At 39.9% G+C, this 26,053-nt stretch overlaps 2 protein-coding genes across 3 annotated transcripts in view; one reads left to right on the forward strand and one right to left on the reverse strand.

The window, feature by feature from the left end:
• ABHD17B (abhydrolase domain containing 17B, depalmitoylase) overlaps positions 1–2,679 on the reverse strand; it is a 45,638-nt gene extending 42,959 nt beyond the window's left edge. Inside the window, exon 1 of one of the 2 annotated variants that reach the window (XM_061132969.1) lies at positions 2,541–2,679. The gene's annotated coding sequence lies outside the window, so the exon portion shown is untranslated. Of the gene's footprint in view, positions 1–1,695; positions 1,809–2,540 lie in introns of those variants that run through there. The other variant, XM_061132968.1, reaches the window with a different exon arrangement.
• Positions 2,680–3,532: 853 nt separating this feature from the next.
• C29H9orf85 (chromosome 29 C9orf85 homolog) overlaps positions 3,533–26,053 on the forward strand; it is a 61,128-nt gene continuing 38,607 nt past the window's right edge. Inside the window, exon 1 of the mRNA XM_061132339.1 lies at positions 3,533–3,753. Within this exon, the coding sequence (XP_060988322.1) occupies positions 3,652–3,753 (102 nt within the window). The 5' untranslated portion in view covers positions 3,533–3,651. The remainder of the gene's footprint in view (positions 3,754–26,053) is intronic.

The raw sequence follows: 26,053 nt of genomic DNA on the forward strand, positions 1-26,053 counted from the left end.
AAGTATAGAGGAAGCTTTGTTTTGTAGTTATAACTTTCCAACTGGGTAATGAGTGCATGAATATTCATTATGTTGTAAGTTAACAATACTTATATTACTATCTTATTTCTCACTTCACCTGAATTGGCAAAAACTTCCTAGACAGAAGTTTGGAAAACACTGCTCCAAAGGAAAGGATTCAGAATCAGATGTCAGAAGACCCAGATTCAAGTCTCAGTTCTGGTTCTTACAAATTGTGTAGCTTTAGACAATTCAAATAATTAAACTTCTCTAGGCTTCACTTCATTTGTAATAAAGTCATAAAGCATCCTTTTTCCTCTCCAACTCAGAAGGCTGGGTTTGAGAGGCATACTGGTATGTGAGAAATCTTTAACAGCATAGGAAGAGTAGGAGTAATTTTTGAGAATTAAGAGCAAAACCTTGGATATAGTAGAAATAAAATCTATCAGTAAATAAACCCACCAACTCAATCTATCACTCTCTTTCTTGTCATCACTGATTCTAAAGATATGACACCAAATTATATATTCTTAACACTGGAGAAAATTAGAGTTTATCATTCCTAGGTGATAGCATATGGATAGAGTCTCCCTACTATAACTATGTTTATCTTAATTCTTCACCAAGGAACTGAAATTCATAATATGAAAACAAACTCAAGAGAATTGCATTAAAAAGTACTGTCATTCACTAAAACAACCAATGTCACATAACCAGAAGAACTGCTGGTTCTCACTGCCCTTTCTACACAGTGAGCAGGTGGCACATTTCATTAGCCCTATATCACAGATGGAGAAACTGACTCAGATGTGAGATAGCATGCCTGGAGTTGTAGACCAATTCAGTGACAAAACTTGGAACAGACACTAATTGCCTATTTCTTCTGTGTTCATTAAATGGCCCCAAACATTACATTGCCATGATGCTTTATGGTAATTCTGCTTGTCACAGGAAATAGAAAATTCTTTGTCAGAGGGCATACACGTTTCAAAACAGGCAAAGATACTCAAGGAGCAAGCCACTGATCAACTACAGTACTGCAGAGCAAGAGACAAAATTAAAACTGCCTAGCCTGCTAAAAATCTAATCCTATCCTTGCCAATTAACCTTATTAATACTAGAGTAGGAGAAAAGAGAGGTCAAAATATGGGTGAGGGTGCTATTTATTTCCTCCTGGATCTCAAGTAATATAGTAATTATTGCCCAACAGGGGCCTTATTTCTTTTTTAAGTTGAAGCATAGCTATCTCCACTGCTCTTCTTTAAGTTAGCCTCCACCCCTACTTCCAACAAGCAAAGAGCTGGGTACCCAATTAGAACACTGGCAATTATGATAATTACCAAAATATTTGCTATGATTAGATATTAGATAAATCATCCAAATGAGTTTATGCTATAAATATATGAGACAAACTCTTTACCAAAAAAAGCTCATTTTATTATGTCTTCTTGTTAATGTAAACAGACGAATGCTATTACAACATGTACCTGACTTTTTACTCAGATTCATCTGGTAGTTTTAAACGCTGACACAAGAACTCCAAAATTCTTATTTATTGGAGCCTTAAAAATAAATGAATGAATTATCTTGTGGATCAAGAACTGTATATTAGAAAAAAAGTATTAAACATGAATACCTTTTCATAAGCTAAGAGCAAAAAATTAAAGGTCACCCTCCCTGCATTCCGTTACTCACTCTTTTGCTTAACAAATACACTTCACACCGACTTTGATAAATCAACGTGTTGTTTTAGAAAGTTGTGTCCTGGCATTGGCAGAAATCACCATGGATCAAAGCTCTGAATATTTCTTAAAAAAAAAAAAAAAAAAGCCAGGGTTAAACTCTCTTCTTTAAAACATCTCTTCACAACAGTATAACCTAACTTGACAGAACTTTTCGTTTCAGGGTTCAAAACAATTCCAACAAAACACTAATTTTTCAATTCAAAACCAATTCCTGGTGAGTCTGTCCTAGAGTTCGAGTGAAGCTCGATGATCGAGAGAAAAAGACCCTAGAACGGCCGGACCAGAACACACAAATCACAAACGACCGGGCAGATTCGATCTAAAAATCAAGGCTGGCACATTCGAGGACATTCAGGAGACAGTTTTCAGGCGCCGCGAATCTCACAGTGAGCGAGGGTGGGAATGTGAACCTGACCCCATCTTTCCGTCCACAGGGAGAAGGGCAAAGAGATGAAATGAGACTTCTCTAAAAGGAGGACCCAAAACCTTCCCCAATTCATCTGTCCGTCCCTCTCCCGCCCTCCGACCCCCGCAGCCTCATCGACCGCGAAGACTTTCCTACCTCTCCCCTGCACTGAACCAACAGACAATCTTCTCAAAATCCCAGACCCGATCGGGAGTGGCTTCTCTGCCTTTCCCAGCGCCTAGAGGAATCCCGGTCGCCAACAACAAAGACGCCTCCCGTTCCCCTCCCCCAGCTCGTCCCTCCCGCGCTGCGGCTCCCGGCCCAGCGCCCCCTCCTCCAGCCCGGCCGCAGCGCCCGGCCCCCCCGCTCCCCGCCGCGGCCCCACGCACCTGCACCTGAGGGCCGCAGCCAACGCGTCAGGCTGAAAGGGCCGGGAGGGAACCTCTGCCGCCGCGCTGTCCTCTACGAGGCGCGATCCGCGCTGCTGCTGCTGCTGCGGCCGCTGCCGGACTCTGCCCGCCTGCGGGCGGGCCCGGCCGAGAAGCCGGGAACGAGGACTGCAGCCCCCGGCGCCGGGACGTGGAAGGACGGCGGCGCCCGAGGGGGCCGGCTTAAGCTCCTGAGTCTCGCCTCGCGCCGGCCCTGCTCCTCCACACGGGCTCGCGTTCTGCTGACTAACGGCCCCGGCGCGAGGCGCTGAAGCGGCCGCCTCCGCCGCCGCGGTCGGCTGCTCTTGGGCCTCACGTCCCGCGCGGCCGTGGTCGCAGCTGCCGCAGCCGCCGCCACCTTCCTTTCTGGCACTGCAGACACCACCCAGACCCAGCCAGATCTTTCTTTTCTCTAATTCTCTTTTCTTCGCTCCCCTACAGTCTGACGGCCGCCGGGCTAGCTCTCGTGGCGGGAGGCTGGAAGGGAAAACCTGGGGTCTGCAGAGAGCTCACTAAGCTAGGAGTTGGTCACTGACTGTAGGAAGGTGCCAAAGCTGACCCCGGCTCCAGCCTGCGAGCGGGCCGGGGGAGGGACGGAGTCTAGTTTGGCCCGACTTCCACCAATCACAAGCAGCCCAGAGGAGTAGGACGCGGGAGAGGTTGAGCAGAGTCGGCAGGAGGCGGGGATTGCGGAAAAGGAGAGCCAATAGAAGCAAGGTCTCCCCGCCCCTCGGCTTTGATGGACTGCCACATTTGGACCAATGGGGGAATTCTCGCTTCGAAGAAAGCGGGATTTTTACTCCGGGTTTGAGAGAGAGAGAGAGAGGCTGCGAGAAGGGGGAAGGATCGAGACTGGGCGGTTTTAAAAGGGCTTTGCGGGCGCTGAGATGCCTGAGGGTGTCCTTTGACCTCCGCGAGGAGTCACGTGGATATGCCGGGGGCGGGGACAGAAAAGCTGGTTAAGTTCCTTCCGGGTCAGTGATAGAAGCGTGAGCTCCGTGGGGTAGTTCCTCGCATTTTACTCTTCCCTGCGTCTTCCTTGTCCCAGCGCGAGGCGATTGTCGTTTCGGCGATGAGCTCACAGAAAGGGAACGTGACTCGTTCCAGGCCTCAGAGGCACCAGAATACGTTTAGCTTCAAAAATGACAAGTTTGATAAGAGTGTTCAGACCAAGGTAGGAACCTGCCTGTTGCACTAAATCAGACTCCAGGTAGGAATGCTTCGGTGGAGGGGAGATGAGGAGTTGGCGAAGGCAAATGTGGACGCAGCCCAGAGTTTTGGCTGCACTGCAGCCCTTTCTAAAATGGTATTCCCACGTCCTTTCTTTGACCTGCATGTGTTGTCTCCTCGTAAATATTTATATTTGGCAGTCAACGTTTAACTAATTGTATAGAGTGAATGGGACCCTCATCAAATCTAAAATGCAATGGGAAAATCGCGTCGTTGAACGTTCCCATCTGGATTACATATTTGCAGTAGGAAAACGAGGTTTATGGCGCGAGTGTCTTTTTCAAAGGTTGCACTAAGTTTATGCAGTCACTATTTCTTTTTGGAAACCCTAGGCCCATAGGTTTGTAGGGAGAGTGTCAAAGTTCTTAAGCGCTTTTAGCCCCAGTGTCCGCACCAACATAGTGGGAATTTCTCTCTCGTTTGTAAGCTTGTTTTGAGAATCAAATTATTTGATGAATGTAAAAATGTTTGTTTTGCTGTTTATATTTCTTTAGAAGATTTCTTTAAGCTGGAAGCAAATTCAGAATGAATTGATAGCCAGAAATCTTGGGTTATATACAACTATTGATTTGCTGTTAAGTATTTCCCCCTCCTCCCTTAGCTGTAAGGAGTGGAGAGCAGCTTGGGGGCAACCTCCAGTATATCAGGTAAACCTGATATTAACATAAACTGGAGCTCAGACTTGCTGGATTTGTGACTTAAGTTATGTAATATTTAGTTTCTTTGAGTCTTACTTTGATCACAAATGAGAAACTTGCCAGTATTATTGTAAAGTAAATCATGTATATGAATAATCTGGATCATAATTAGTGTCCGACAGGTGATTAATTTCTCAACATTGGCTACAAAAGCAAAATGACTGTTTAGGGTACCCAGTGACTTCCTTTTCCTTTCCTCTTTCTGTTTTCACTATACAGATATTTAAGGAGCATCTTTCACGTACAAGGACCTATGTACATATGTATACGGTGTTCGAAAGAGTTGACTCTGCCTTCAAGGAACTTATGGTTTTCTGGGTCATGGGGCAATAAACACAGAGATGTATAATTATAAATTCTGATGAAGGGAAGCACAGTTGAGTGAAGAGTAGGGGCGATTATTTTCAACTGGCTGCTCAGAGGCCCTCTCCTTCCTCTTAATTTGGTTCAGATTCAGAAGGAAAACCTGGAGCAACATTTGGAAAGACTTTACCAAGTTTGTGCCTGTCATCAATAGGTAAAACAGAGTAAAAAGCTGTGCTGTTCCAAATAGATGTCTGTCTTGTCCTGTATTCCTACTCTTAAGTTTTTGCACAAGCATTTACTTCTGTTGTTTTTCATCAGGTGATAAAAAGCAGTTTGTTTAATAAATGAAAGTGTTAGTGGCTCAGTCCTGTCTGACTCTGCGACCCCATGGCCTATAGCCTGTCAGTCCATGGGATTCTCCAGGCAAGAATACTGCAGTGTGTTGCCATTACCTTCTCCAGGGGATCTTCCTCATCCAGGGATTGAACCCAAGGTCTTTTGCATTGCAGGCTGATTCTTTACCATCTGAGCCACCAGGGAAGCCCTGTTTGATGAGTAGTGGCAATGTAGCTTACTGTGCTCCTTGTCCTTGTAAGTACAAGGCTTCTGGAACTTGTCCTTCTTGTCCTAGCACTTCTTCCTAGACGCCCTGTACTTTTCATTGTGTGTTTTCTAGTATTATCTAACAGCCTTGTCATTATGGTCTCAAATCTTTTCATGCATCTCAAGTTCAGTTGCTAAGTTTCATTCTGTTTATTACTTTCGTCATTCATTGCTTTGTCTCTATTGAACTGTGAGGAAGTCTCACTTGTACATTGGTGGGACCACCAGGTACTTTGTTATTCAAGGTGCTAACAAAAACAGCAAGAAATATTTTACTAAGAAAGGATCATTAGGTTGATTGTTCCTGTGTCTTATGGAAGAATAATAAGGAATGCCATGCTGCCTTCATGGCAAATTCTTGAACCAGCTATGGTCAGCTGTTGAAAGCCAGGATTTTGTTGTAAGCATCTGACATTCCTGTGCTTTACACCAGAAAGGTGTTTGACTCAGTGACCTCTAACAAAGGAGTTCTAAGATGTGCATGGTTCTCTGTAACCCTCCGTGAAGGATTGTAGTAACAACTGACTACTTTGTACCTCATTATTTTGTAGGAGTCTTGCAGGATAGTTCCCCTTCTCCTCTGCCAAGTAGTTTATCAGGACTGAAATTAGAAGTTGGATAATGAGATGTTTTATTGAAGAACAGCTTATAAATTTCAGGCAGTATCTCAGAAAGACACAGATGATAGCTGTCTTAAATATATTCTCAAAGAGGAGAGAAGCTTGGCATTCCAAATGCCAAACTTGAACCAGTGAGTCAAAGCAAAAGAGATAGGTTTCAGCTCAACATAAGGGAACTGTCTAATAGTGATTAGCATGCACTAGAATTTTATAACCTCCCTTTCTCTGGGGTTATTTAAAGAAGCCTCTATGGCCATCGGCCTGCAGTGCCCTCTCGTGACTTGCAAAGGTGGGGTGGAAATGGGAGTAGTTTCATATCCCTTCTAGTCACTTGGTACTAAAAAAACATTGATTATATCAAGACAGGCTTGTGTTCCTTACTGGAAAGGCACTGATGTGTAGTGGAAGGAACGCTGGACCAAGAAAACAGACCCACATTTTAGCTCCTGTTCTGTTTAGTTTGCTTCGTGATTTAGACAGTTTACATACAGCTGTTAACCTGTGCTACAGGGGCTGATATTATCTTTTGTGTTACCTTCCTCTCACAGTTTCTGCGGAGATAATTACAAAAAATATTTTTAAGAAATAGTGATACAAATATGAACTAAGCATTAGTGTATGATAACTTATATGGACTTGCAGTTGCTCAAAGAATAAAAAGTTGATTAGAAATGTTTGTTGAAAAATATTGAAACACGGAAATGTGTAAAGTAAGTGAAAGTACTTTTTTCCAGGCCTATTCCTCTATAGATATAGTCATTGTTAACAGTTTGATGGTATGTTTTTAGGCATCTAAGCACAATATAGTACATATGAAATAAAATACATTTCTCTTTTTCCATTTAGATGATTGGGTATATCAGAACATAGAGATTAAGCTCTTTCTTTTTTAATGGTTGTGTACTATTCTGTCATATATATGTAGAAGCTTAATTACTTTCCTATTAATAAACCTTTGAGTTGTTTTCAAATTTTCACTATGACAAATGAAGCTGCAGTGAAATTCTTGTAGTCACGTTATTTGTTCCACATCATTTATATGGTACCAAACATTGTGGTAGATACTAGGGGTATAAAGTTGAGTGTAATATACAGCCAGGCCTTTAACTGAAGCATATAGTTTGGTGGGTGAGGTGACAGGCGTTAGGTAATCTTTTGAGTATGTTAATACGAATGGAAGTAAGAGGTGTGAAGGAAAAGTCCAAGGGAACCTTGAGAGTGTCTAGCAGGAATCTTGATTAAGTTAGGAGGGTTTAAGAAAGCTTCCCTGAGATCTGAAGGATGGATAGCATTTAACTGAGGGAAATGGGAAAAGCATATATCATCTTCTTAAGGATGCTATTTGTTTCATATGTGTAGTCAACATTGTTTTTACTAGCATGTTGAAAAGCCTTAGAACCCCAGGATCACATGATCTTATTGATGGGGCAGGAGTCAATTCTGTGGTCAGTACTAGATCTTGCTTTTAGAGGGTAATAGTGCCTGCAACGCAGGAGACCTGGGTTCAATCCCTGGGTCAGGAAGATCCCCTGGAGAAGGAAATGGCAACCCTCTCCAGTATTCTTGCCTGGAGAATCCCATGGACAGAGGAGTCTGGCAGGCTACAGTCCATGGGGTCACAAGAGTCAGACACGACTTGGTGACTTAACCACCAATGTATATTACTTAGACATTTTGCAGTTTAAAAAAAGTGATTTAGCCAAAACTTGCTTGACTGTGCACTTTGGTTTACATAACACCAGTTGAATTTGTATTAATTTGCGGGGGAACACATTTAACATGAAGTAATTTGGGGCAGGGGAACACATCCCTTTTAGGAAACTCTTGTTATTACCTTGAAAAGGAAAAGGAAAATCGGAGGCTATATTCTGTAGTTAGTTTTGGAAATGAAGTTTTGTTAATAATAGCTAATGCTTTGTACTTAAGTGTGTTAACAACTGTGAATATTTGATCTATATTATCTAATTTGATCTTCAAAATAACCCTTAGACAGATGCTACAATTTTCCTGTTTTTGCCTAGTGGGAAATTAGTGCCCAAAGTTGTGTTCCTAGTATGTAGCTATCCATTGATTAGGTGAGGTCTATGCTGGGAGACCTCAAAGAACAGGTAAATCAAAAGTCCCTTTTTGTGTATGTGTGTTGGCTGTTGTTTTTTAAGACTGTTTTTGTCTGTAATAGAGGCATCGTAACATTAGATTAGAGTTGGAACAGAGATGAGCTTTAGTGCCCCTGACCCTAAACACTGCCTGTTTGAAATATTCCAGGGAAGGAGTCTCTCCTTGCAAAGTGTTGCCCCTGGAGTGTCACATAACACAGGTATAGGCTGGTTGGATTGAAGTGGGTCCCATCTAGTCCACCGGGGCTGTGGAGCAGGGATAGGGCTCTTCTCATTCATTTTGTGTAAAAACATGCTAGTTCTGTCAGGTCCCTCAGCTCTTGGTTTAGACAGAAGTTTAAAGGTATTGATATGATTACATTTATACAGCAGAACAGGATTCTATGTTTACAAGCATCTTTATTCGCAACAGCCCAACAAATAAAAAAACACAAATATCCTTCAACAAGAGAATAGATAAACAGATTGTGTCAATCATATAGTGAAACACTATTCTGCTGTTTTGTTTTAAAAGCTACTGATACATGGCAGACGTGTAGATAAATCTCAGAAACATTGTGAGAAGGGAAAGAAGTTGGGTATTTCTCACATCTATAGAAATCTGAACAGTAGTTTGCCTTGGGTGGTGGGGGAATTGACTGGAAGGGGCTCAAGACAACTTTCTGGAGTGATGGAAACATGAAGATCACAAAGCACTTATTGGAGTGCATTGAATTGAGCCTTTAAGGTCTGTGCATGATACATAAGTTTTACATCAATTAAAAATAGATATTACAGTAAAATGATTAACCACTCAAATATCGTAAAGTTCTGTTTTGTTGTTTGCTTTTTTGTTTGGGCACATTGTAGAAACACTACCTATTATCAGTATTTTCAAAAAGAAAACTATTTTATTAACTTCTCTAGAAAGAAAACAAATGACAGATCGACATTCTAACATACTGAATATCTTAGCTAACCACAAGTCAAAATAATTCTAGTAGTTGTCTTCTAATATTTTCCCATCTTGTAAGCTTTTATTTACCAACTCCAGTCATGACACTTAAGTATTGTCTCTCTGTAAGAGGAATTCAGATGATCATTACAAAGTGGGTCTTGGGAATTCCCTGGTGGTCCAGTGGTTAGGACTTTGTGCTTGCAGTGCCGAGGGCCTGGGTTTTGATCCCTTGTTCAGGAACTAAGATCCCAGAAGCCATGTGGTGTGGCCAAAAATAAAAAATACAATAAAAAACCAAACCAAAATCGATCTTGTTTATAAGATTACTGAATCTGGATCTTAATCAATAGGGTAGAGTCATAGTAATTTAGTTGGCCATGATGCCTGCCCTGTAAGATGAGTGAATAAAACCCTATTATGGAAAAGGGTACTAGTGGTAAGGCTCGTTTTGTTCGGGGTAGCTTGGACTCAAGTGATATGGGATCTTTGTCTTATCTCCTCTAGCCCAAATATGCTGTGCTTTAGGAAATGGTCTCATATTGGTTTACCGGTAATCTCTGGTGTGAGTAATTTTGGTATGAGTGATAAAGTGCCAGTATGAGAATAAATGTTATTTCCTAATCAATGGGTTTCAATAATTAAAGTTTAAAGAAGTGGGTAGCCATTAAATGAATCTTCAGCTTGGCAATGGTTTCCATTGTAGTTTCAAGGTAACCATCTTTGGTACTCTGGAGATCACCTGGGACTCCTTTTGATCTTTTTTCCAAACTGGGAAATGTTCTTGGTATATTCACCAATGCTGTCTATTACATTTTGTTTAGTTGCTAAGACGTGTCTGACTCTTTGTGACCCCATGAACTGCAGTGTGCCAGGCTTTCCTGTCCATTCACTTTCTCCCAGAGTTTGCTCAGACTCATGTCCATCGAGTCAATGATGCCATCCAACCATTTTATCCTCTGTCACCCCCTTCTCCTCCTGCCCTCAGTCTTTCTCAGCATCAAGATCTTTTCCAAAGAGTTGGCTGTTTGCATCAGGTGGCCAAAGTATTGGAGCTTCAGCTTCAGCATCAGTCCTTCCAGTGAATATTCAGGACTGATTTCCTTTAGGATGGATGGACTGGTTGGATCTCCTTGCAGTCGAAGAGACTCTCAAGAGTCCTCCAACACCACAGTTCAAAAGCATCTATTCTTGGTGCTCAGCTTTCTTTATAGTCCAACTCTCACATCCATACATGACTACTGGAAAAACCATAACTTTGACTTGACAGACCTTTGTCGGCAAAGTAATGTCTCTGCTTTTTAATATGCTGTCTAGGTTGATCATGACTTTTCTTCTAAGAAGCAGATGTCGTTTAGTTTCATGGCTGCAGTCACCATCCACAGTGATTTTTGAGCCCAGGAAAAAAAAGATTTCACTCTTTCCACTTTTCCTCATCTATTTGCCGCAAAGTGATGGGACCAGATGCCATCATCTTAGTTTTTTGAATGATGAGTTTTAAGCCAACTTTTTCACTCTCCTCTTTTACCTCATCAAGAGGTTCATTAGTTCCTCTTTGCTTTCTGCCATTAGTGGTATCATTGGCATATCTGAGGTTGTTATTTCTCCCGCAATCTTGATTCCAGTTTGTGATTCATCCAGTCTGGCATTTCACATGATGTACCCTGCATAGAAGTTAAATAAACAGGGTGACAATATACAGCCTTGATGTACTCCTTTCCCACTTTTGAACCAGTCTCTTGCTCCATGTCCAGTTCTAACTCTTGCTTCTTGACCCACATATAGGTTTCTTAGGAGGCATGTAAGGTGGTCTGGTATTGCCATCTTTTTAAGAATTTTCCACAGTTTGTTGTGATCGACACAAAGACTGGAATGTAGTCAGTGAAGCAGAAGTAGATGTTTTTCTGAAATCCCTTTGCTTTCTCTATGATCCAACATGGATTTAAGTTAAAAGTATCCTCCCCCAATTGACTTCTTATTATATTCAGCATACTTTTTCACTTAACAAGGTGATTTAATCTATGATGTACTGAGCATTATACTATGTAGGAATATTGTACTAATTAAAAGTCTTTAAAAATTGTTTAAAAAGTCAGTGCTATTGAGTATTCACTATTTTGAATATTTTTAAGTACTGTGTTCCCTTTTACACAAAATAATCTCATCCATGTTTTGGGATATTTCATTTACCTACAATTCCAAGGTGCTTACACTTGGGCAGGATCAATAAATTGATCCTACAAGTTCCTTATTTTTAATGCCTGCTACAATATAATTTTTCTACATCAATTGTATGTTTTAGACATTTCATTTTATGCATAATAAACGACAACTAAAATTAATTTGTCTTTATTTGGTCTATGTATTAAGGCATAGTACTGTACTCACTGTTGGATTATGAAATTTTATAATAACATTGTCAACACTTGTTTCTACATGAAGGTAAACACTACCCTTAGAAGTTATTTCTTCTACCCTTAGAAATACAGTATTCTCAGAATTCTTCATCTAGGTAAATTAGTTCACCTGAGAGAGAGAGAAAGAGTCATAGTGTATATTAAGTCTTCCCCAAATGGGGTCATTTTCTGCTTTGAGAAAGGCTGTGTAGTTGGAGTGTCGCCATTGGACAAAGAACCTCAGGGCTGAGAGGTACAGGCTGCTGCAGCATTCATTAGGCATTTGTTATTTTAAGCCGGAGGACTCTTTCCACACCTGCAGAAGTGTTACTGTGAGGTCACAGGCAAGTTTACAGAGAACCTTGCTTATCCTCAGAACAACCCGGAGTGAGCTGTTGTCAGCTCACTCTATCCTCAGTTGTTATTGGTCTTTTGCTCACCACTGACTTTTGTGAAAGGAAGAAATGAAATGAGAACGGGATAAACGAATAGCTAGCATGCCTAAAATTCCTTTCTGAAATTTTCCTTATCACTCCAGGGCAAATAGCACTTAAATATATTGAATGAATTAAATAAACATTCCTCTTCTTACCTTGTCTGTGTGTGCAAGGCCCTCTACATGATAGTAATTATCGTTAGGATTCTTTAATTGCTAAGCAGAAAGGGAATTTATTGAAAAGATAGCAAACTGCTCTCATGAAGCTTGAAAAATGTGTTTATTAGTTTGTTTTGGTTGATTTTTTAGTGATCAAGATTCCCGGCTTGGCCATTATTGCTAGGAAATTTTATACTCGTTTGACTTGTGTAGATTCTAATTTGCAATCTTTGAACTTTTCAATGCCCCCTTCCCTAACCATTCCAATTTGCCTTCTGGAATTGATAGTTTACTATCATCAGAGACATAGTGTTGAAAATAAAATTTCTTTCACTTTCTTGCCTTGACTATTCCTGGGAACTCTGTTTCTCTGTAGTCTTTAAGTAACAATGTTTTTTCACCCTGTATCTTCAACCCGTCATTTAGAACCCCTTTTTCCCATTTACTTCTTCAGTTCAAGTTTTCCTTGCTCAAAACCCCACCTCTTCTGAGATACATGGCATCAGACTGTTGATCTCCTCCAGATCTATCCTTTCATCCTCTTTAGTATCTGGCTCACTGCCTTTCCAGATTTTCCTGCCATCATACTTAGTGATTGCTACAGTCACATGGATAATCAAACATCTGATCTCTCAGTTTTTATCTCCCCCACCTCAGACATCTCCTCCCGTGTTCAAATATTAAGCCCTCATTGCTGGTAACTGCTCCTCGTATAAACTTGAACAAACAGCAGAAACTGACCACCATCTACTTACCTGGTTTTCCTCAAATAGTTTTTAAAAATTCCACTGGGTACTCAGGTGCATTAACTTTTCCACTTTTCACTCTACCTCAGCCTTGTCCTTCTTCCCCTCCTTATCCAACATGGATACCATGTTCTATCAGTACAAGTGCTCTTTTGCATATACTTCAAATTCCTTATTTTTCTTCCCTTCTGTGGTACTTGCCGGACAGAATCCTAACCTTGCTTAGGTCCAGCTTTCTATCCACCATTACGTCTACCACACTCCCCGCATGTGTACCCGCGCACACGCCTTCCTGGTTTAGCAGATGAAGTGCCTAGTCCTTCCTGAGTTGCTTTACTTGCACTCTGGACCTCATTTATTCTTGCTTACCTTGTGATTTAAAAGGCTTAAGACTCCTCAGTTTTCTGTTGTGTCATTAGTCTTTCTATCTGTAATGGGTTATTTCTGTTTTTTTTTTTTTTTTAAATCCCCTTTAGATAGAATCCATGTTCTTTTTTAGATCCACCCTGTTTCTTTCTTTTTTATAGAAAAGTTCTTGATCTCCATTTCTTTACCTCCCATTTTTTTTCAATCCCCATTTAAATAGTTTTTGCACACCTGCGTGCTAAGTTGCTTCAGTTGTTTCTGACTCTTTGCAACCCTGTGGACCGTGGCCCTCCAGGCTCCTCTTTCCATGGTATTCTCCAGTCAAGAATACTGAAGTGGGTTGCCATGCCCTTCTCCAGGGGTCTTCCCAATCCAAGAATGGAACCTGTCTCTTATGTCTCCTGACAATGCAGGAGAGTTCTTTACCACTAGCACCACCTACACCATTGTTAAAATCACTCTTGTCAGGGTCATTGATCTCTGTGTTGCCAAATCCTTGTGATGCCCAGTACTCACCTCACTCACTTGACTGGCAGCATTTGCCTCTCTAGCATTCTCCGAAATAATTTTTTTTCGTTCCGCTCAGTCCATGACTTTAAATACCATCTTTATGCTGATGCCTTCCAGATTTGGAACTCCAGGCCAGCCTCGCTCCTGCGCTGCAGAGTCGTTGTATATTTAACTACCTACTTGACCTCCATTCTTGAAAATCAAAAAGGTTTCTTAAGCTTAAGGTGACAAAAGAAATAACTCAATTTTTTCTCGTTCAAACCTTTTCCTCCTTCTATATTCCCCAACTCTGTTAACAACTCCACTATTTACTGAGTTCCTCAAACCAAAATATAACAATTACCCTTGACTCTTGACCTTTTTGTACATTCTGTGTTTCAATTTGTCAGCAAAACGGTCAACTGTTTAAATTATCTTTAACTTTTATAACCTTCTCATTAGTTTTAGTTAAAGAGTATGGTTGACTAAGGCCTTTTTTTTACCAGAAAGGATAGTCAAATAGACTGATTTCAAGCTGTGATTTAGAATTCTAGTACTGTCAATTTAGGCCATCATTCCTATAAGTAGATGCAGTCTGTTTTGGTTTTTGATCATTTTGCTTTGAAGAATAAAAATATTTTGAAGTGTATGTATTGGATAGGAAAAAAAATTTGTCAGTTTTCAGGTATGTGTTTTTGGGTTTTGGCCAAAGGTGCGTGCATACGTGTGTGTGCTAAGTCCATTTAGCTGCATGCCGCTCTGTGCAACCCTGTGGATCTCGGCTGCCAAACTGCTCTGTCCATGGGATTCTCCAGGCAAGAGTACTGGAGTGGGTTGCCGTGACGTCCTCCAGGGGATCTTCCCGACCCAGGGATAGAACCTGCGTCTCTTATGTCTCCTGCATTTGGCCAAAGGCATCGGTCTCTTATTCAAGATACTGGCAGCGTGGTGTGGTAGGAAGACATTGATATTAAAGTCCAGAGATTTAGGTCAAATTCCCTAGTATTTACTTGTTCTGTAATCTTGGACAAATTTCTTAAGTAGTCAAGATTTTAGTGGGTTTAGCTATATTGTGAAAGTTCAGTTCAGTTCAGTTCAGTCGCTCAGTCGTGTCTGACTCTTTGTGACCCCATGAATCGCAGCATGCCAGGCCTCCCTGTCCATCACCAACTCCGGAGTTTATTCAGACTCAGGTCCATTGAGTTGGTGATGCCATCCAACCATCTCATCCTCTCGTCCCCTTCTCCTTCTGCCCCCAATCCCTCCCAGCATCAGGGTCTTTTCAAGTGAGTCAACTCTTCCCATGAGGTGGCCAAAGTATTGGGAATTTCAGCTTCAGCATCAGTCCTTCCAATGAACACCCAGGACTGATCTCCTTTAGGATGGACTGGTTGGATCTCCTTCTAGTCCAAGGGACTCTCAAGAGTCTTCTCCAACACCACAGTTCAAAAGCATCAATTCTTCAGCGCTCAGCTTTCTTCACAGTCCAACTCTCACATCCATACATGACCACTGGAAAAACCATAGCTTTGACTAGATGGATATCTAGCAGATATCTCTGCTTTTTAATATGCTGTCTAGGCTGGTCATAACTTTTCTTCCAAGGAGCAAACATCTTTTAATTTCATGGCTGCAGTCATCATCTGCAGTGATTTTGGAGCCCAAAAAAGTAAAGTCTGACACTGTTTCCACTGTTTCCCCGTCTATTTGCCATGAAGTGATGGGACCAGATGCCATGATCCTAGTTTTCTAAAAGTTGAGCTTTAAGCCAACTTTTTCACTCTCCTCTTTCACTTTCATCAGGAGGTTTTTTAGGTCCTCTTCACTTTCTGCCATAAGGGTGGTGTCATCTGCATATCTGAGGTTATTGATATTTCTCCCGGCAGTCTTGATTCCAGCTTGTGCTTCTTCCAGCCCAGCATTTCTCATGATGTACTCTGCATATAAGTTAAATAAGCAGGGTGACTAGGTAAGGTTATTCAAAGTTTACCTCATGTGATACCTGGCATGCAGTGTTAAGCATTCTGTAGATGCTAGTCCATGCCTTCAGCTTCTATGATGTTCATCATGTTCACATGCTCCTCCCTCATTTATGCACTTCCTGGTTAATCCCACTGGAATGTCTCCCTCCTTCCCTGTGGCATTTATTGCCCTCATGACACGTATGATGCATGTCTTAGTAGGTATTGGTACGTATGTCTTGGCTTCTTTCTCTTACACATACATCACAAATGCCATCTATCTCTGGCAGGAAGGGCTCAAGTATTTTTTTAAACTACTAATGGTGTAATATGTACGTCTAGTAGCAGTTCAGTGCTGTGGGATGAAGAAATGGAAATCAAGTAGTTCTTACTGACATTTTGCAGTTAATTGTTGGTCTTTGTTAATTCATCTGTCTTTATTGACATCTGTCTTATTGTTATATAGCAAACATTTGCAAAAGATGAGTATGATATGAATCCTTCATTCAGGAATGAAGTAACTACTCTAAAAAGTGAAAAAAGGTAAATATGGGGCATTTTCATTTATTAAACTTTTGTTGAAGTATAACATACACTGTGTAGAAAAGTGCAAAAATCATAATAGAGTTAAATTGACTTTTCACAGACTGAACACAGTCATGTAATCACCATTCCGATCAAGAGAATGTAACTGGCCCCTCCTAGTCACTACAACTCTCTCCTCTAATAACGATGATCTTGATGAATATGAGGTATTTTTGAATAACCTTAAAGTCATGGCTTTTGGAGTCAAAGGAGAGGTTGTAGGTGCCCAGATAAGCGGCCTTTCTTTACAGAAATAGTGGGTGTAGACAAGCATCCTGATGGATCATATTAACTATTTAAATATACAACAAGACTTGATACAATCCTACTTTGCAATGTAAAAATTGGTGTGATTTGATTTTCCGAGTGATTGATTTAGTACCTATAGGATTCCTGACTTCTAAAACTATCAAGAGTAAATTTGAACTTTACTTTAGCTTTGGAGCTGATTATTTCAACCTCAATCATAAATGTCTTCCACTTGATCTACTTACTCATGAGGTTGAATTACATTTTAAGAACTTTGTGGTGGACATTTTCTTAGATATTTTATCAGGTTCATTCCTAATTGGAATAGTTGTATCTATATTCTGAAGATAATATAATTCAAATTGTCCTTATGAAACTGAGTTGTAACACATTTTGTTTTTGCTTTGGCAGTTATATGTTATTAACAAAGAAATATTCTTGTAGGTGATAGAACTATGTATGTAGAATAATTTTCAGTGGTGGTTCATTGGCATTAGAATTCTGTTATAACTTTATATTAATCACACTTGTTTTGAAGGCCATTTACAATAGGGATGTGAAATACCAAGCTAAACTAGGGATTATTTTAAATGTTTGTTGTCCTATAAAGATTTATGTATTATTAAATGCTCCACCCTGTCTTACCAGGTGGCTGACTTATTTGTTTTGAAATTACTCATGTCCCTGAAGTCATCACATTGAGTAATATATTTGACATCATGGTATATACTTGCATATGTGAATAGTCTATGTACTATCATTAGCCTTTATCACAAGACATTGTGGTAATATGATATCATGTTTCCTGTAAACGTGAATACTTGTAGGACATAATGCTGGATCTCATTTTTAATAAAGTTAGAATAGTGATGTGGGATAAGTTGTCATTTAGCAGCCATATAAAACATATAAAAAGGATTACTTTTACATATGTGATGCTTTTGCTGTAATTTAAACTCCGTATTATCGAACCGTGGATGGTTCTTTGACCCTCATATGATGATTTCAAGGTCAACTGTTTCCTAGTATATTTAAATAAAAATCTCTGGTTTCTCATGATAGTTAATTCTAATCTTAGGGATTCTCTAGGGACACCTTTATTAATGCCTTCATTCTGTACCCAGTAAGAAAAAAAATCAGTCAAATTTTACTAAGACTTCTAATTCAAAATGACTCACTGAAAGCATGCATTTATCTTTCTGTTTTTAAAATGAAATGACAGAAGGAAAAAATAAAGTTGCAACATTAGAAAAACTGAAAAAATAAAAAGAAATTTAAGATATAAAGTAGATGAGATTAGATTGATTCAACTAAGCATTTTTTGAATCTGTGTTATAATACAGATGGAAGTCAAGATTTTTCCAATAAAACTCTGGAACAATGTCAGTATCCGAATTAATAAGATCTGTTAATTAATAAGATCTTGATGCAATTTTTTGCATCAGGTGGCTTTCTCTGTCATTTACCCTCAAGATAAGGTCAGAAGAGCAACTCTCTAAACTGGGGACATGCCATGAAAGACAATGTCAGAGCAATATTCTTGGTCATTTCTGGTGTCAGAGCTTAATGAGGAATCCCTAGGCTTAGAGGCGACATGCTTCCTATGCTACTAAAGCTAAAGCTATCAAGCTGTTAAATTTTTTCCTGTCAGCCAGAGGCAGAAACTATATAATGTTTGGATTTTAGAACAGTAGCATTTCTCAATTCTGCTTTAGTAACCCGTTCTATATCTGTTTATTATAATAGTACTTTCCAGAACAACTTTCTATGATGGTAGAAATATTTCAGATCAGTTCTACCCAGTATGGTAGCCATTAGCCACATGTACCTGTTGAGCATTTGAAATATGCCCAGTGGAACTAAGGAACTGAATTTTATTTTTTTTTTATTTTATTTTTTTTTTGGAACTGAATTTTAATTTAAATTCCATTTTAATAGTTACACGTGGACAGTAGCTACCATATTGGGTAGTACAGATCTAAACCCTCAGTTATAAATACGAGCAGACTACTGAGAAGCGCTAAACTTTTTAGGAAAACCGAAACTATGAGATGTAGACTGGAAACCCTACCTCCTGTGCCTGATTAACAAAGGTCATAGAAGACACAGAAGAGAACTTTGAAAAAGTATAATTGGTATCCATCTTTAATGACTCAGAAAGCTCTCAAAATCCATAAAACAAAGATAGATTGCTGCTTGAAACAGCAGCAGCAGCTGCAGAAGCCTATGACATTTTGTAAAAATGACAGTTGTGGTTATAGAAATGTCAACATCTTAATAAGATGGCTGAATAGCAGTATGGACAAGACTAAAGACTAAATTGGCAGTTTGAGAGATCAAGCCATTGGATCTGTCTAAAACCTAGTATGAAAGGTCAAAATGATAAAAATTCTGAAATGAAATTTCAGATAAGGAGGATCAAGTTAGGAAAGCTATCTGAGTAAAAGAAATCCAGAAGACAGGAGGGTGAGGAAGAAGTGTTAAAAAGTAATGGAAGAAAACACAAAAATTTTCCAAAGTTGACGAAAATCTTAGACCTTCAGATAAAAGAGTTCTAGACCTATCATGGTTATATTTTGGAACTCCAGTCGTAGAAGTGCAAGGAAATTCCTACAGGCTTTCAAAGAGAGGGAAAAATGAGGTTACCCATAAAGCAACTATGATTCTGTGGGCATCAGACTTCTCATCTGCTACTTGGAAAAAAAAAAAAGGAAAAGGTATACAAAGTGTTATAAAGAAAGTATTTTGAATTAAGAATTATTATTTTTTAAAATATTTATTTATTTATTTGGCTGCACCGAATCTTAGTTGCAGTATGTGAGGTCTAGTTCACTGACCTGGAATCAAACCTGGGCTCCCTGCCTCGGGAGCACTGAATCTTAGTCACTGGACCACCAGGGAAGTCCTGAATTAAGAGTTCTTTGTAGAGCTAAGCTATGGCTTGGAAATCAAGACAAAAGAATCATCCAGACTAAAAGTTTGTGAAAAATACCTATATAGTAAGTGATGTACTCCAGGGTATTAGGAAGATATATGGTAGAAGAAACAGCAGTAAAAGGAGAACTCAGTAAAACTAAGTTAACTTTTCAGTAAACATTCAGTAAACATAAATACTGTTATATATGAATCATAAAACAGAATAGGTAAACTATTTGGAAGACAAGATCTATACTCACTTCAGCCACACTTGGGAACTAAAAACAAAAGCAAGCTAAAGGTCTTGTCTTAGGGTGGTGGAAAAGCCTAGAGAAGAGAAATCAGAATCATCATTAAAGTCTAAAATGCCTGTTATTTGTTTGGTGTCTGTGCTAAACAATGTGGAGATGAAAATAAGACCTTATTCTAGCCTTTATGGTGTTTATAGTGTAGCTGGAGAGTTAAGGCCAGTGTACAAGAAGTAATAGTGAGTAAACTGGAAATTTTACTAGCAATTTTTGGAAGGGCTGAAAAATATGATCTGTGTGAATATCTGTGGATAATCTCTCCTGCTTCTCCTTGCAGTTGAACCCCACTTCTGGTTCTAATACTCAACTGGTAGAAGTACAAAGAAGGGATGAAAGAAGATGAATTGCTGTTGTTTTAAATCAAGCCTGTGTGTCACGTTAGACTTTGATCTGCAACCTTTTGAGGACTTACTTTACAAGATTAACAATGGTCTTTGAAAACATGTCTTTTTTGTAACACTTTTGCAAATTTGTCATGAGAGGTAGGGATGTATATCTTCCTCTCTTTGTCCTGTTGGGTTGGGACTGAATGGAACAATAGAGTTTTTGAATCTGCAAGGCTGCCAGTCCGCCTTGAATCTCTGATGACTCCCCCACCTAGCAGTGAGTGTTCTGTGTCCTAAGTCGCTTCATTTGTGTCTGACTCTTTGCAACTCTATGGACTGTAGCCTGCCAGGCTCTTCTGTCCATGGGATTCTCCAAGCCAGAATACTGGAGTGGGTTGCCATCCCCTCCTGCAGGGGATCTTCCTGATCCAGGGGTTGAACCCACATCTCTTATGTCTCCTGCATCGACAAGCAGGATCTTTACCACTGGTGCCACCTGGGACGCCCCATCCCTCAGTCTAAATCCTTCCAAAAGCCCAGTGTGAAGAAGCTTCCAGTTAATCTCTTCTTTTAAACACCGTTTAATTCTTAACAGTATATTGCTTACTATTCAGATTTACGTCATGCCCTTTACTTTTGTCTCCAACTAGATTTGAAGCACTATGAGGAAAGAACTGTGTATTGGAAATCTTCTGAATCCTTGTGTTGTCTGAGTACACACTAGCTCATACTTTTTTTTCAAATTGTTCCTGTAGACAGCAGAGAGATGGTCACGATACATCCTGTACTTACTTTTAAGCTGTGATACATTTTATAATTTGACTGTTTGAAAGACTCCTAAATTTGGAGTCAGGGCAACACAGGAGTAGACTCTTGGGATTCCTCCCTGTGTGGCTATGGAGTCACTCTGTTACCATGAGTAAGTTATATCAATGTTCTATAAATTAGAATAACAATAAATAGCAATACCCCTTTCTTCCTTCCACACAAGGCTGATGTGAGAATTAAATAAGAACTATAGGACAACTTTAGATTAAAAAAAAAAACAAACTATGGAAATAAAATGTAGTAGTGTTTTGTTGTAGGTGACTTGCATCTTTCATTTCAGAACATACTTTAATTTTAATCCCTTAGCTTGTTATATTCTTGTCATAAAAAATATCTTTCTTTTTAGGAATGAGAAAATGCTCTCAACTGAAGTTAGGTAAGTCACATGTGCATAGCTGGACTAAACTAATCATGGTACAAACCTAATTTTTTTTCTCATGTGACTTGACTCCTCAATCAATCGTCATCATGTACAGATTATTCTTACAACCTTCTAATGTGACCAGAACAAGGCAACTGTCTTTGAAGTTAACTAGCTTCAGGATGGCAATTGCCCTTGTATCCTGTCCCCAAGTAAATGATGTACAGTGCTGATTTATTTTAAAAGATAAAATCATTTGGTTTGGGGCCACTGCCAATTATTATGCTTGGAAGAGTTAAATCCATAAATTCCTAAAATATGCTGTTAGAAGGAAATTAATATCATTGTTCCTTTTTGTTTAATACATGTTAAACAATTGTTGGTTAGTAGTTTTGTCTCTTTTAAGATCACTAACTTGGGGCATACCATACTGGTTGGACAGGATCTCAAATTGTAACTACCTTTTAATGAGCGCTTATAAAAACACATGTGTTGCCTCATGACACTGCACGCTTGCTGCCTGAGCAGCGCTTTTTGCATTCCAGTTGGATTGGACGTACTTGGCCCCGTGTAGCGCATTGCTTAGTTTACCTTTTATTATTCAGGGTTCAGTGTATAGAGAATCTGTGAAGAACCAGGTAGAAAAGTAAATCCTCTTTTAGAACATAGCTTAGCAAAGGTAATATTTTCTTTCCTAAATGAATTTTTCTAACTTAGGAATTTTTTGTGCCCTTTAAACAAATGATCTATAACACTGTAAGGTTCCTTAGGAACAAGCCAGCTGGTTTGGCCCTATTTGCAAAACAATATACCACTGTTAGAATTTGAGTCAAAACACAGGACAAAAACGTAGACAAATTTAGCAAAATTTTGTGCTTTTACTTTTTTTCTTTACTATTTGGAAAACCTTAAAAGCTATAGGGGAACACTTTCTTCTTCTAACCTTAATAGAATGCCCTCAAATAAAAGGCATCTTTTTATGAGTTCTGCCTCTGCTGTCCTGATTAATTGTGTGACCTCAAGCAAATCTCTTAATTCTCTGAGCCTCAGGTTTCTCATCTGCAAAATGAAGGTAATTATGCCTGCCCCTAGCCACAGGAATGTTCTAAGAATAGCAGCAGGGAGAATTTTTGTAAAGGATTAGACGTGTGGTTTATAGATTTATGATAGCAGTCTTTTATGTAAAAAATATTTAGTTTGCTATTATTTCTATAATGAAAACCAAAAAAGACCTGTTTTATAGTAAATCACATAGATAAATAACTTTTCCCGAAGCATGCTTTTGTCTAGACACCTGACCAAAGTACAGACATATCCCATAGATATAAAATCACTCAAGGACTTGCGTAAGCAAAAGAACATTGACCAGAACTGTAAACAACCAAGCAGGGAGTTAAATGATAAGTATAGTAGATTTCTTGAGAGGATAGAAATACACGTATTTAGCTCTGTCTCCTCTAGTTCTGATAGAGACATCCTCTGTTGGAAAAGAAGAGTAGAAATTGCCATTTCCTTCTCCAAGGGTCCTAATATTAGATTCCATAGCTAATTGAGATTTGGTCTGATGTTTAAATTTATTACTACCTAAGGCAGATTTCGAAGGCAATGGCACCCTACTCCAGTACTCTTGCCTGGAAAATCCCACGGACGGAGGAGCCTGGTAGGCTGCAGTCCATGGGGTCGCGAAGAGTCGGACATGACTGAGCGACTTCACTTTCACTTTTCACTTTTACGCATTGGAGAAGGAAATGGCAACCCACTCCAGTGTTCTTGCCTGGAGAATCCCAGGGACGGGGTCGCACAGAGTCGGACACGACTGAAGTGACTTAGCAGCAGCAAGGCAGGTTTAGAACACAGGGAAGAGCAAAGAAGAATTTCCCAGCTTTTAGCATTTTTAGATCTGGCCTAAATTCCAGAAACAGCAATAAAGGCCAGAAACTATTTCTATAAATTCTATTTTTCCTGACCATGAGGAAGTCAGAGTAGAAAACAGATGGTTTCTATACAGGGCCGTAGCAGTGTGAACCATGTCTGAATTAAGAGACTTTAAACATACAGACTGAGAATCTAGGATGAATTACATTTGGTATGATGTCTTTTGATGTTAGACTTTGGAAAAGCTTCTTAAATAATAGGTCTTCTGGATTCTGGACTTGTGTCTCTAGCATAGCTTTTCCTGTCAGTTCTGAGGCTATTCTGGAGACTCAGATATTTGATACATTACTCTAGTATACAAATAGTCTAGTCAGTACTGTATGTTTCAAAGGTTTCAGTTCAGTCGCTCAGTCGTGTCCGACTCTTTGCGACCCCATGAATTGCAGCATGCCAGGCCTCCCTGTCCATCACCAATTCCCAGAGTTTACTCAAACTCATGTTCATCGAGTCGGTGGTGCCATCCAGCCATCTCATCCTCTGTCGTCCCCTTCTCCTCCTGCCCCCAATCCCTCCCAGCATCAGGGTCTTTTCCAGTGAGTCAACTCTTTGCATCAGGTGGCCAAAGTATTGGAGTTTCAGCTTCAGCATCAGTCCTTCCAATGAACACCCAGGACTGATCTCCTTTAGGATGGACTGGTTGGATCTCCTTGCAGTCCAAGGGACTCTCAAGAGTCTTCTCCAACACCACAGTTCAAAAGCATCAATTTTTCGGCACTCAGCTTTCTTCACAGTCCAACTCTCACATCCATACATGACCACTGGAAAAACCATAGCCTTGACTAGATGGACGTTTATTGGCAAAGTAATGTCTCTGCTTTTTAATATGCTATAGTTACTTGGTTGGAAATCAAAGTGTATCTTCCCAGTATAGAGATGCTCTCAATGGAGAAACTAGAAATCAGACTGAGATTCTAAAAGAGAGATAGTACAGAATGATGGAGCAGGCGGGAGGAGGGATCGGGATGGGGAACACAAGTAAATCCATGGCTGATTCATGTCAATGTATGGCACAAACCACTACAATATTGTAAAGTAATTAGCCTCCAACAAATAAAAATAAATGGAAAAAATTTTTTAAATAAAAAAAAAAAAGAATGATGGAGCAAAATATAGAATTTGGAGTCAGAGGGTATGGTCTTGAGCCCTGGTTATATGACTTTGTAGGTATGTAAGTGTAGGCAGATTGTTAAACTTGTTTGGATTTTTCTCTTTGTCTCTTTATAGAAATAAAACTTTTCCTCCTAATGTCTTGAGGAAATGATATGATTAACTGAATATTGATTAAGATGATACTATATAAATATTATTGGTCTCATTTACAGTAACCAGTGGTGTTTCAGCTACAGTAATCAACTTTTTTTCTAAGGAAAAGCATATCACCCCCTTACAAGTAGTACTCCCAGTAGCAAAGGTAATGTTGGGAACATATTCTTCTCTCTGGAAATGTCAACTTGCTTCAGCTGCCTGTGGTTCTTAACCTTTGACGTGGTTAAGAATCATCTGAAGAGTTGTATAAAATGCAGATTTTATTGATTAGTAGATCTTGGGGTTGAGTCTAGGAATCATCATTCTAAACAAGTAGCTCACAGGAGGGAGAAGGAAATGGCAACCCACTCCAGTGTTCTTGCCTGGAGGATCCTGTGGACGAAGGAACCTGGTGGGCTGCTGTCCATAGGGTCGCACAGAGTCGGAAACAACTGAAGCGACTTAGCATGCATGCGTGCATTGGAGAGGGAAATGGCAACCCACTCCAGTGTTCTTACCTGGAGAATCCCGGGGACAGAGGAGCCTGGTGGGTCGCCCAGAGTCGGGTATGACTGAAGCGACGCAGCAGCAGCAGCTCACAAGAGATTCTAACGTCCATGGTCTTCAAACCACGTGGTCGTCTAAGTACCTTCCCCTGTATTTGATACTCAGATTTATGTGCTTGTCTGTGTGACTAGCTTTCCAGTGATCACGCTCTCCTCATTTGTACATTAGGTCTGTCTGAGCAAGGTGGGGGGCTGCTGTCACAGGAGGCTATTGTCTGAGTTCTTTTTTGCTCTATGGCATTCCCCATCACTTTACCACAGGTTCTCGCAGTGTGGCCTATGCAACAGAAACTCCTGAGTTACAAATCACAATCTCAGGGAGTAGTGGGGTCTGGAAATCTGATTTTTAATATGCTTTTGGGTTGGGTCTGATGTACCTTAGAGTTTGAGAATGGACTTAAAAGCCATTTTTCCCTAAAGGCTTGGCTTTGCCCTAACTCTATTCTGGTTATCATTTCTCTAACTACTTACTGAACCTAGGTCATTTTTTGGTATTTATTATCTCCCATGCCTGTACGCATCTTTCTGTCCCCACTGCTACAGCCAAATTTAGTGTTTTAGTATATTATTTTTCTACTGCAGCAGCTTCCTTACGGGTTCCCCATACTTCCCTCTAGTCCTGTCTTTAACTGCTGCTTAGGATCTTATTCAGTCAGATTCCTTTCCTGTTTAGTACTCAGAATTCTTCAGTTGGCGAACATGTTCTCTTATAATTTAGCTCAGTCCTTCCATTCTCCTCACACCCTGTTGTTTGGCTCTTCCTGACTGCTCGCAGCTTCCCCAAAGGGCCGCATACTTTCTCACACTTCATGTGTCCTTCCCTTGCAGTGGCACTTGGCCTTTGTAAGGTAGAGGATGATCCCACAGCACCCTTTGTCTATCTCTGTTATAATTTCCACACTGCCAAAGCCATCTCTCTGTTTGACTGTTTACTAGCTCAAAGATAAAGACTTTACTTCTCTCTTGTACCCCTATATCTAATATATGCTTGGCCATTATAGGCCTTGTATACGTCTTTTGAATTGAATGAGATGGAAAATACTACATGGGATTTTGGAGGGTTGTTTGGAACACAAACCTAGATTTGAATGAAG

This window comes from Dama dama, chromosome 29, assembly GCF_033118175.1.
Source record: "Dama dama isolate Ldn47 chromosome 29, ASM3311817v1, whole genome shotgun sequence".
NCBI lineage: Eukaryota > Metazoa > Chordata > Mammalia > Artiodactyla > Cervidae > Dama > Dama dama.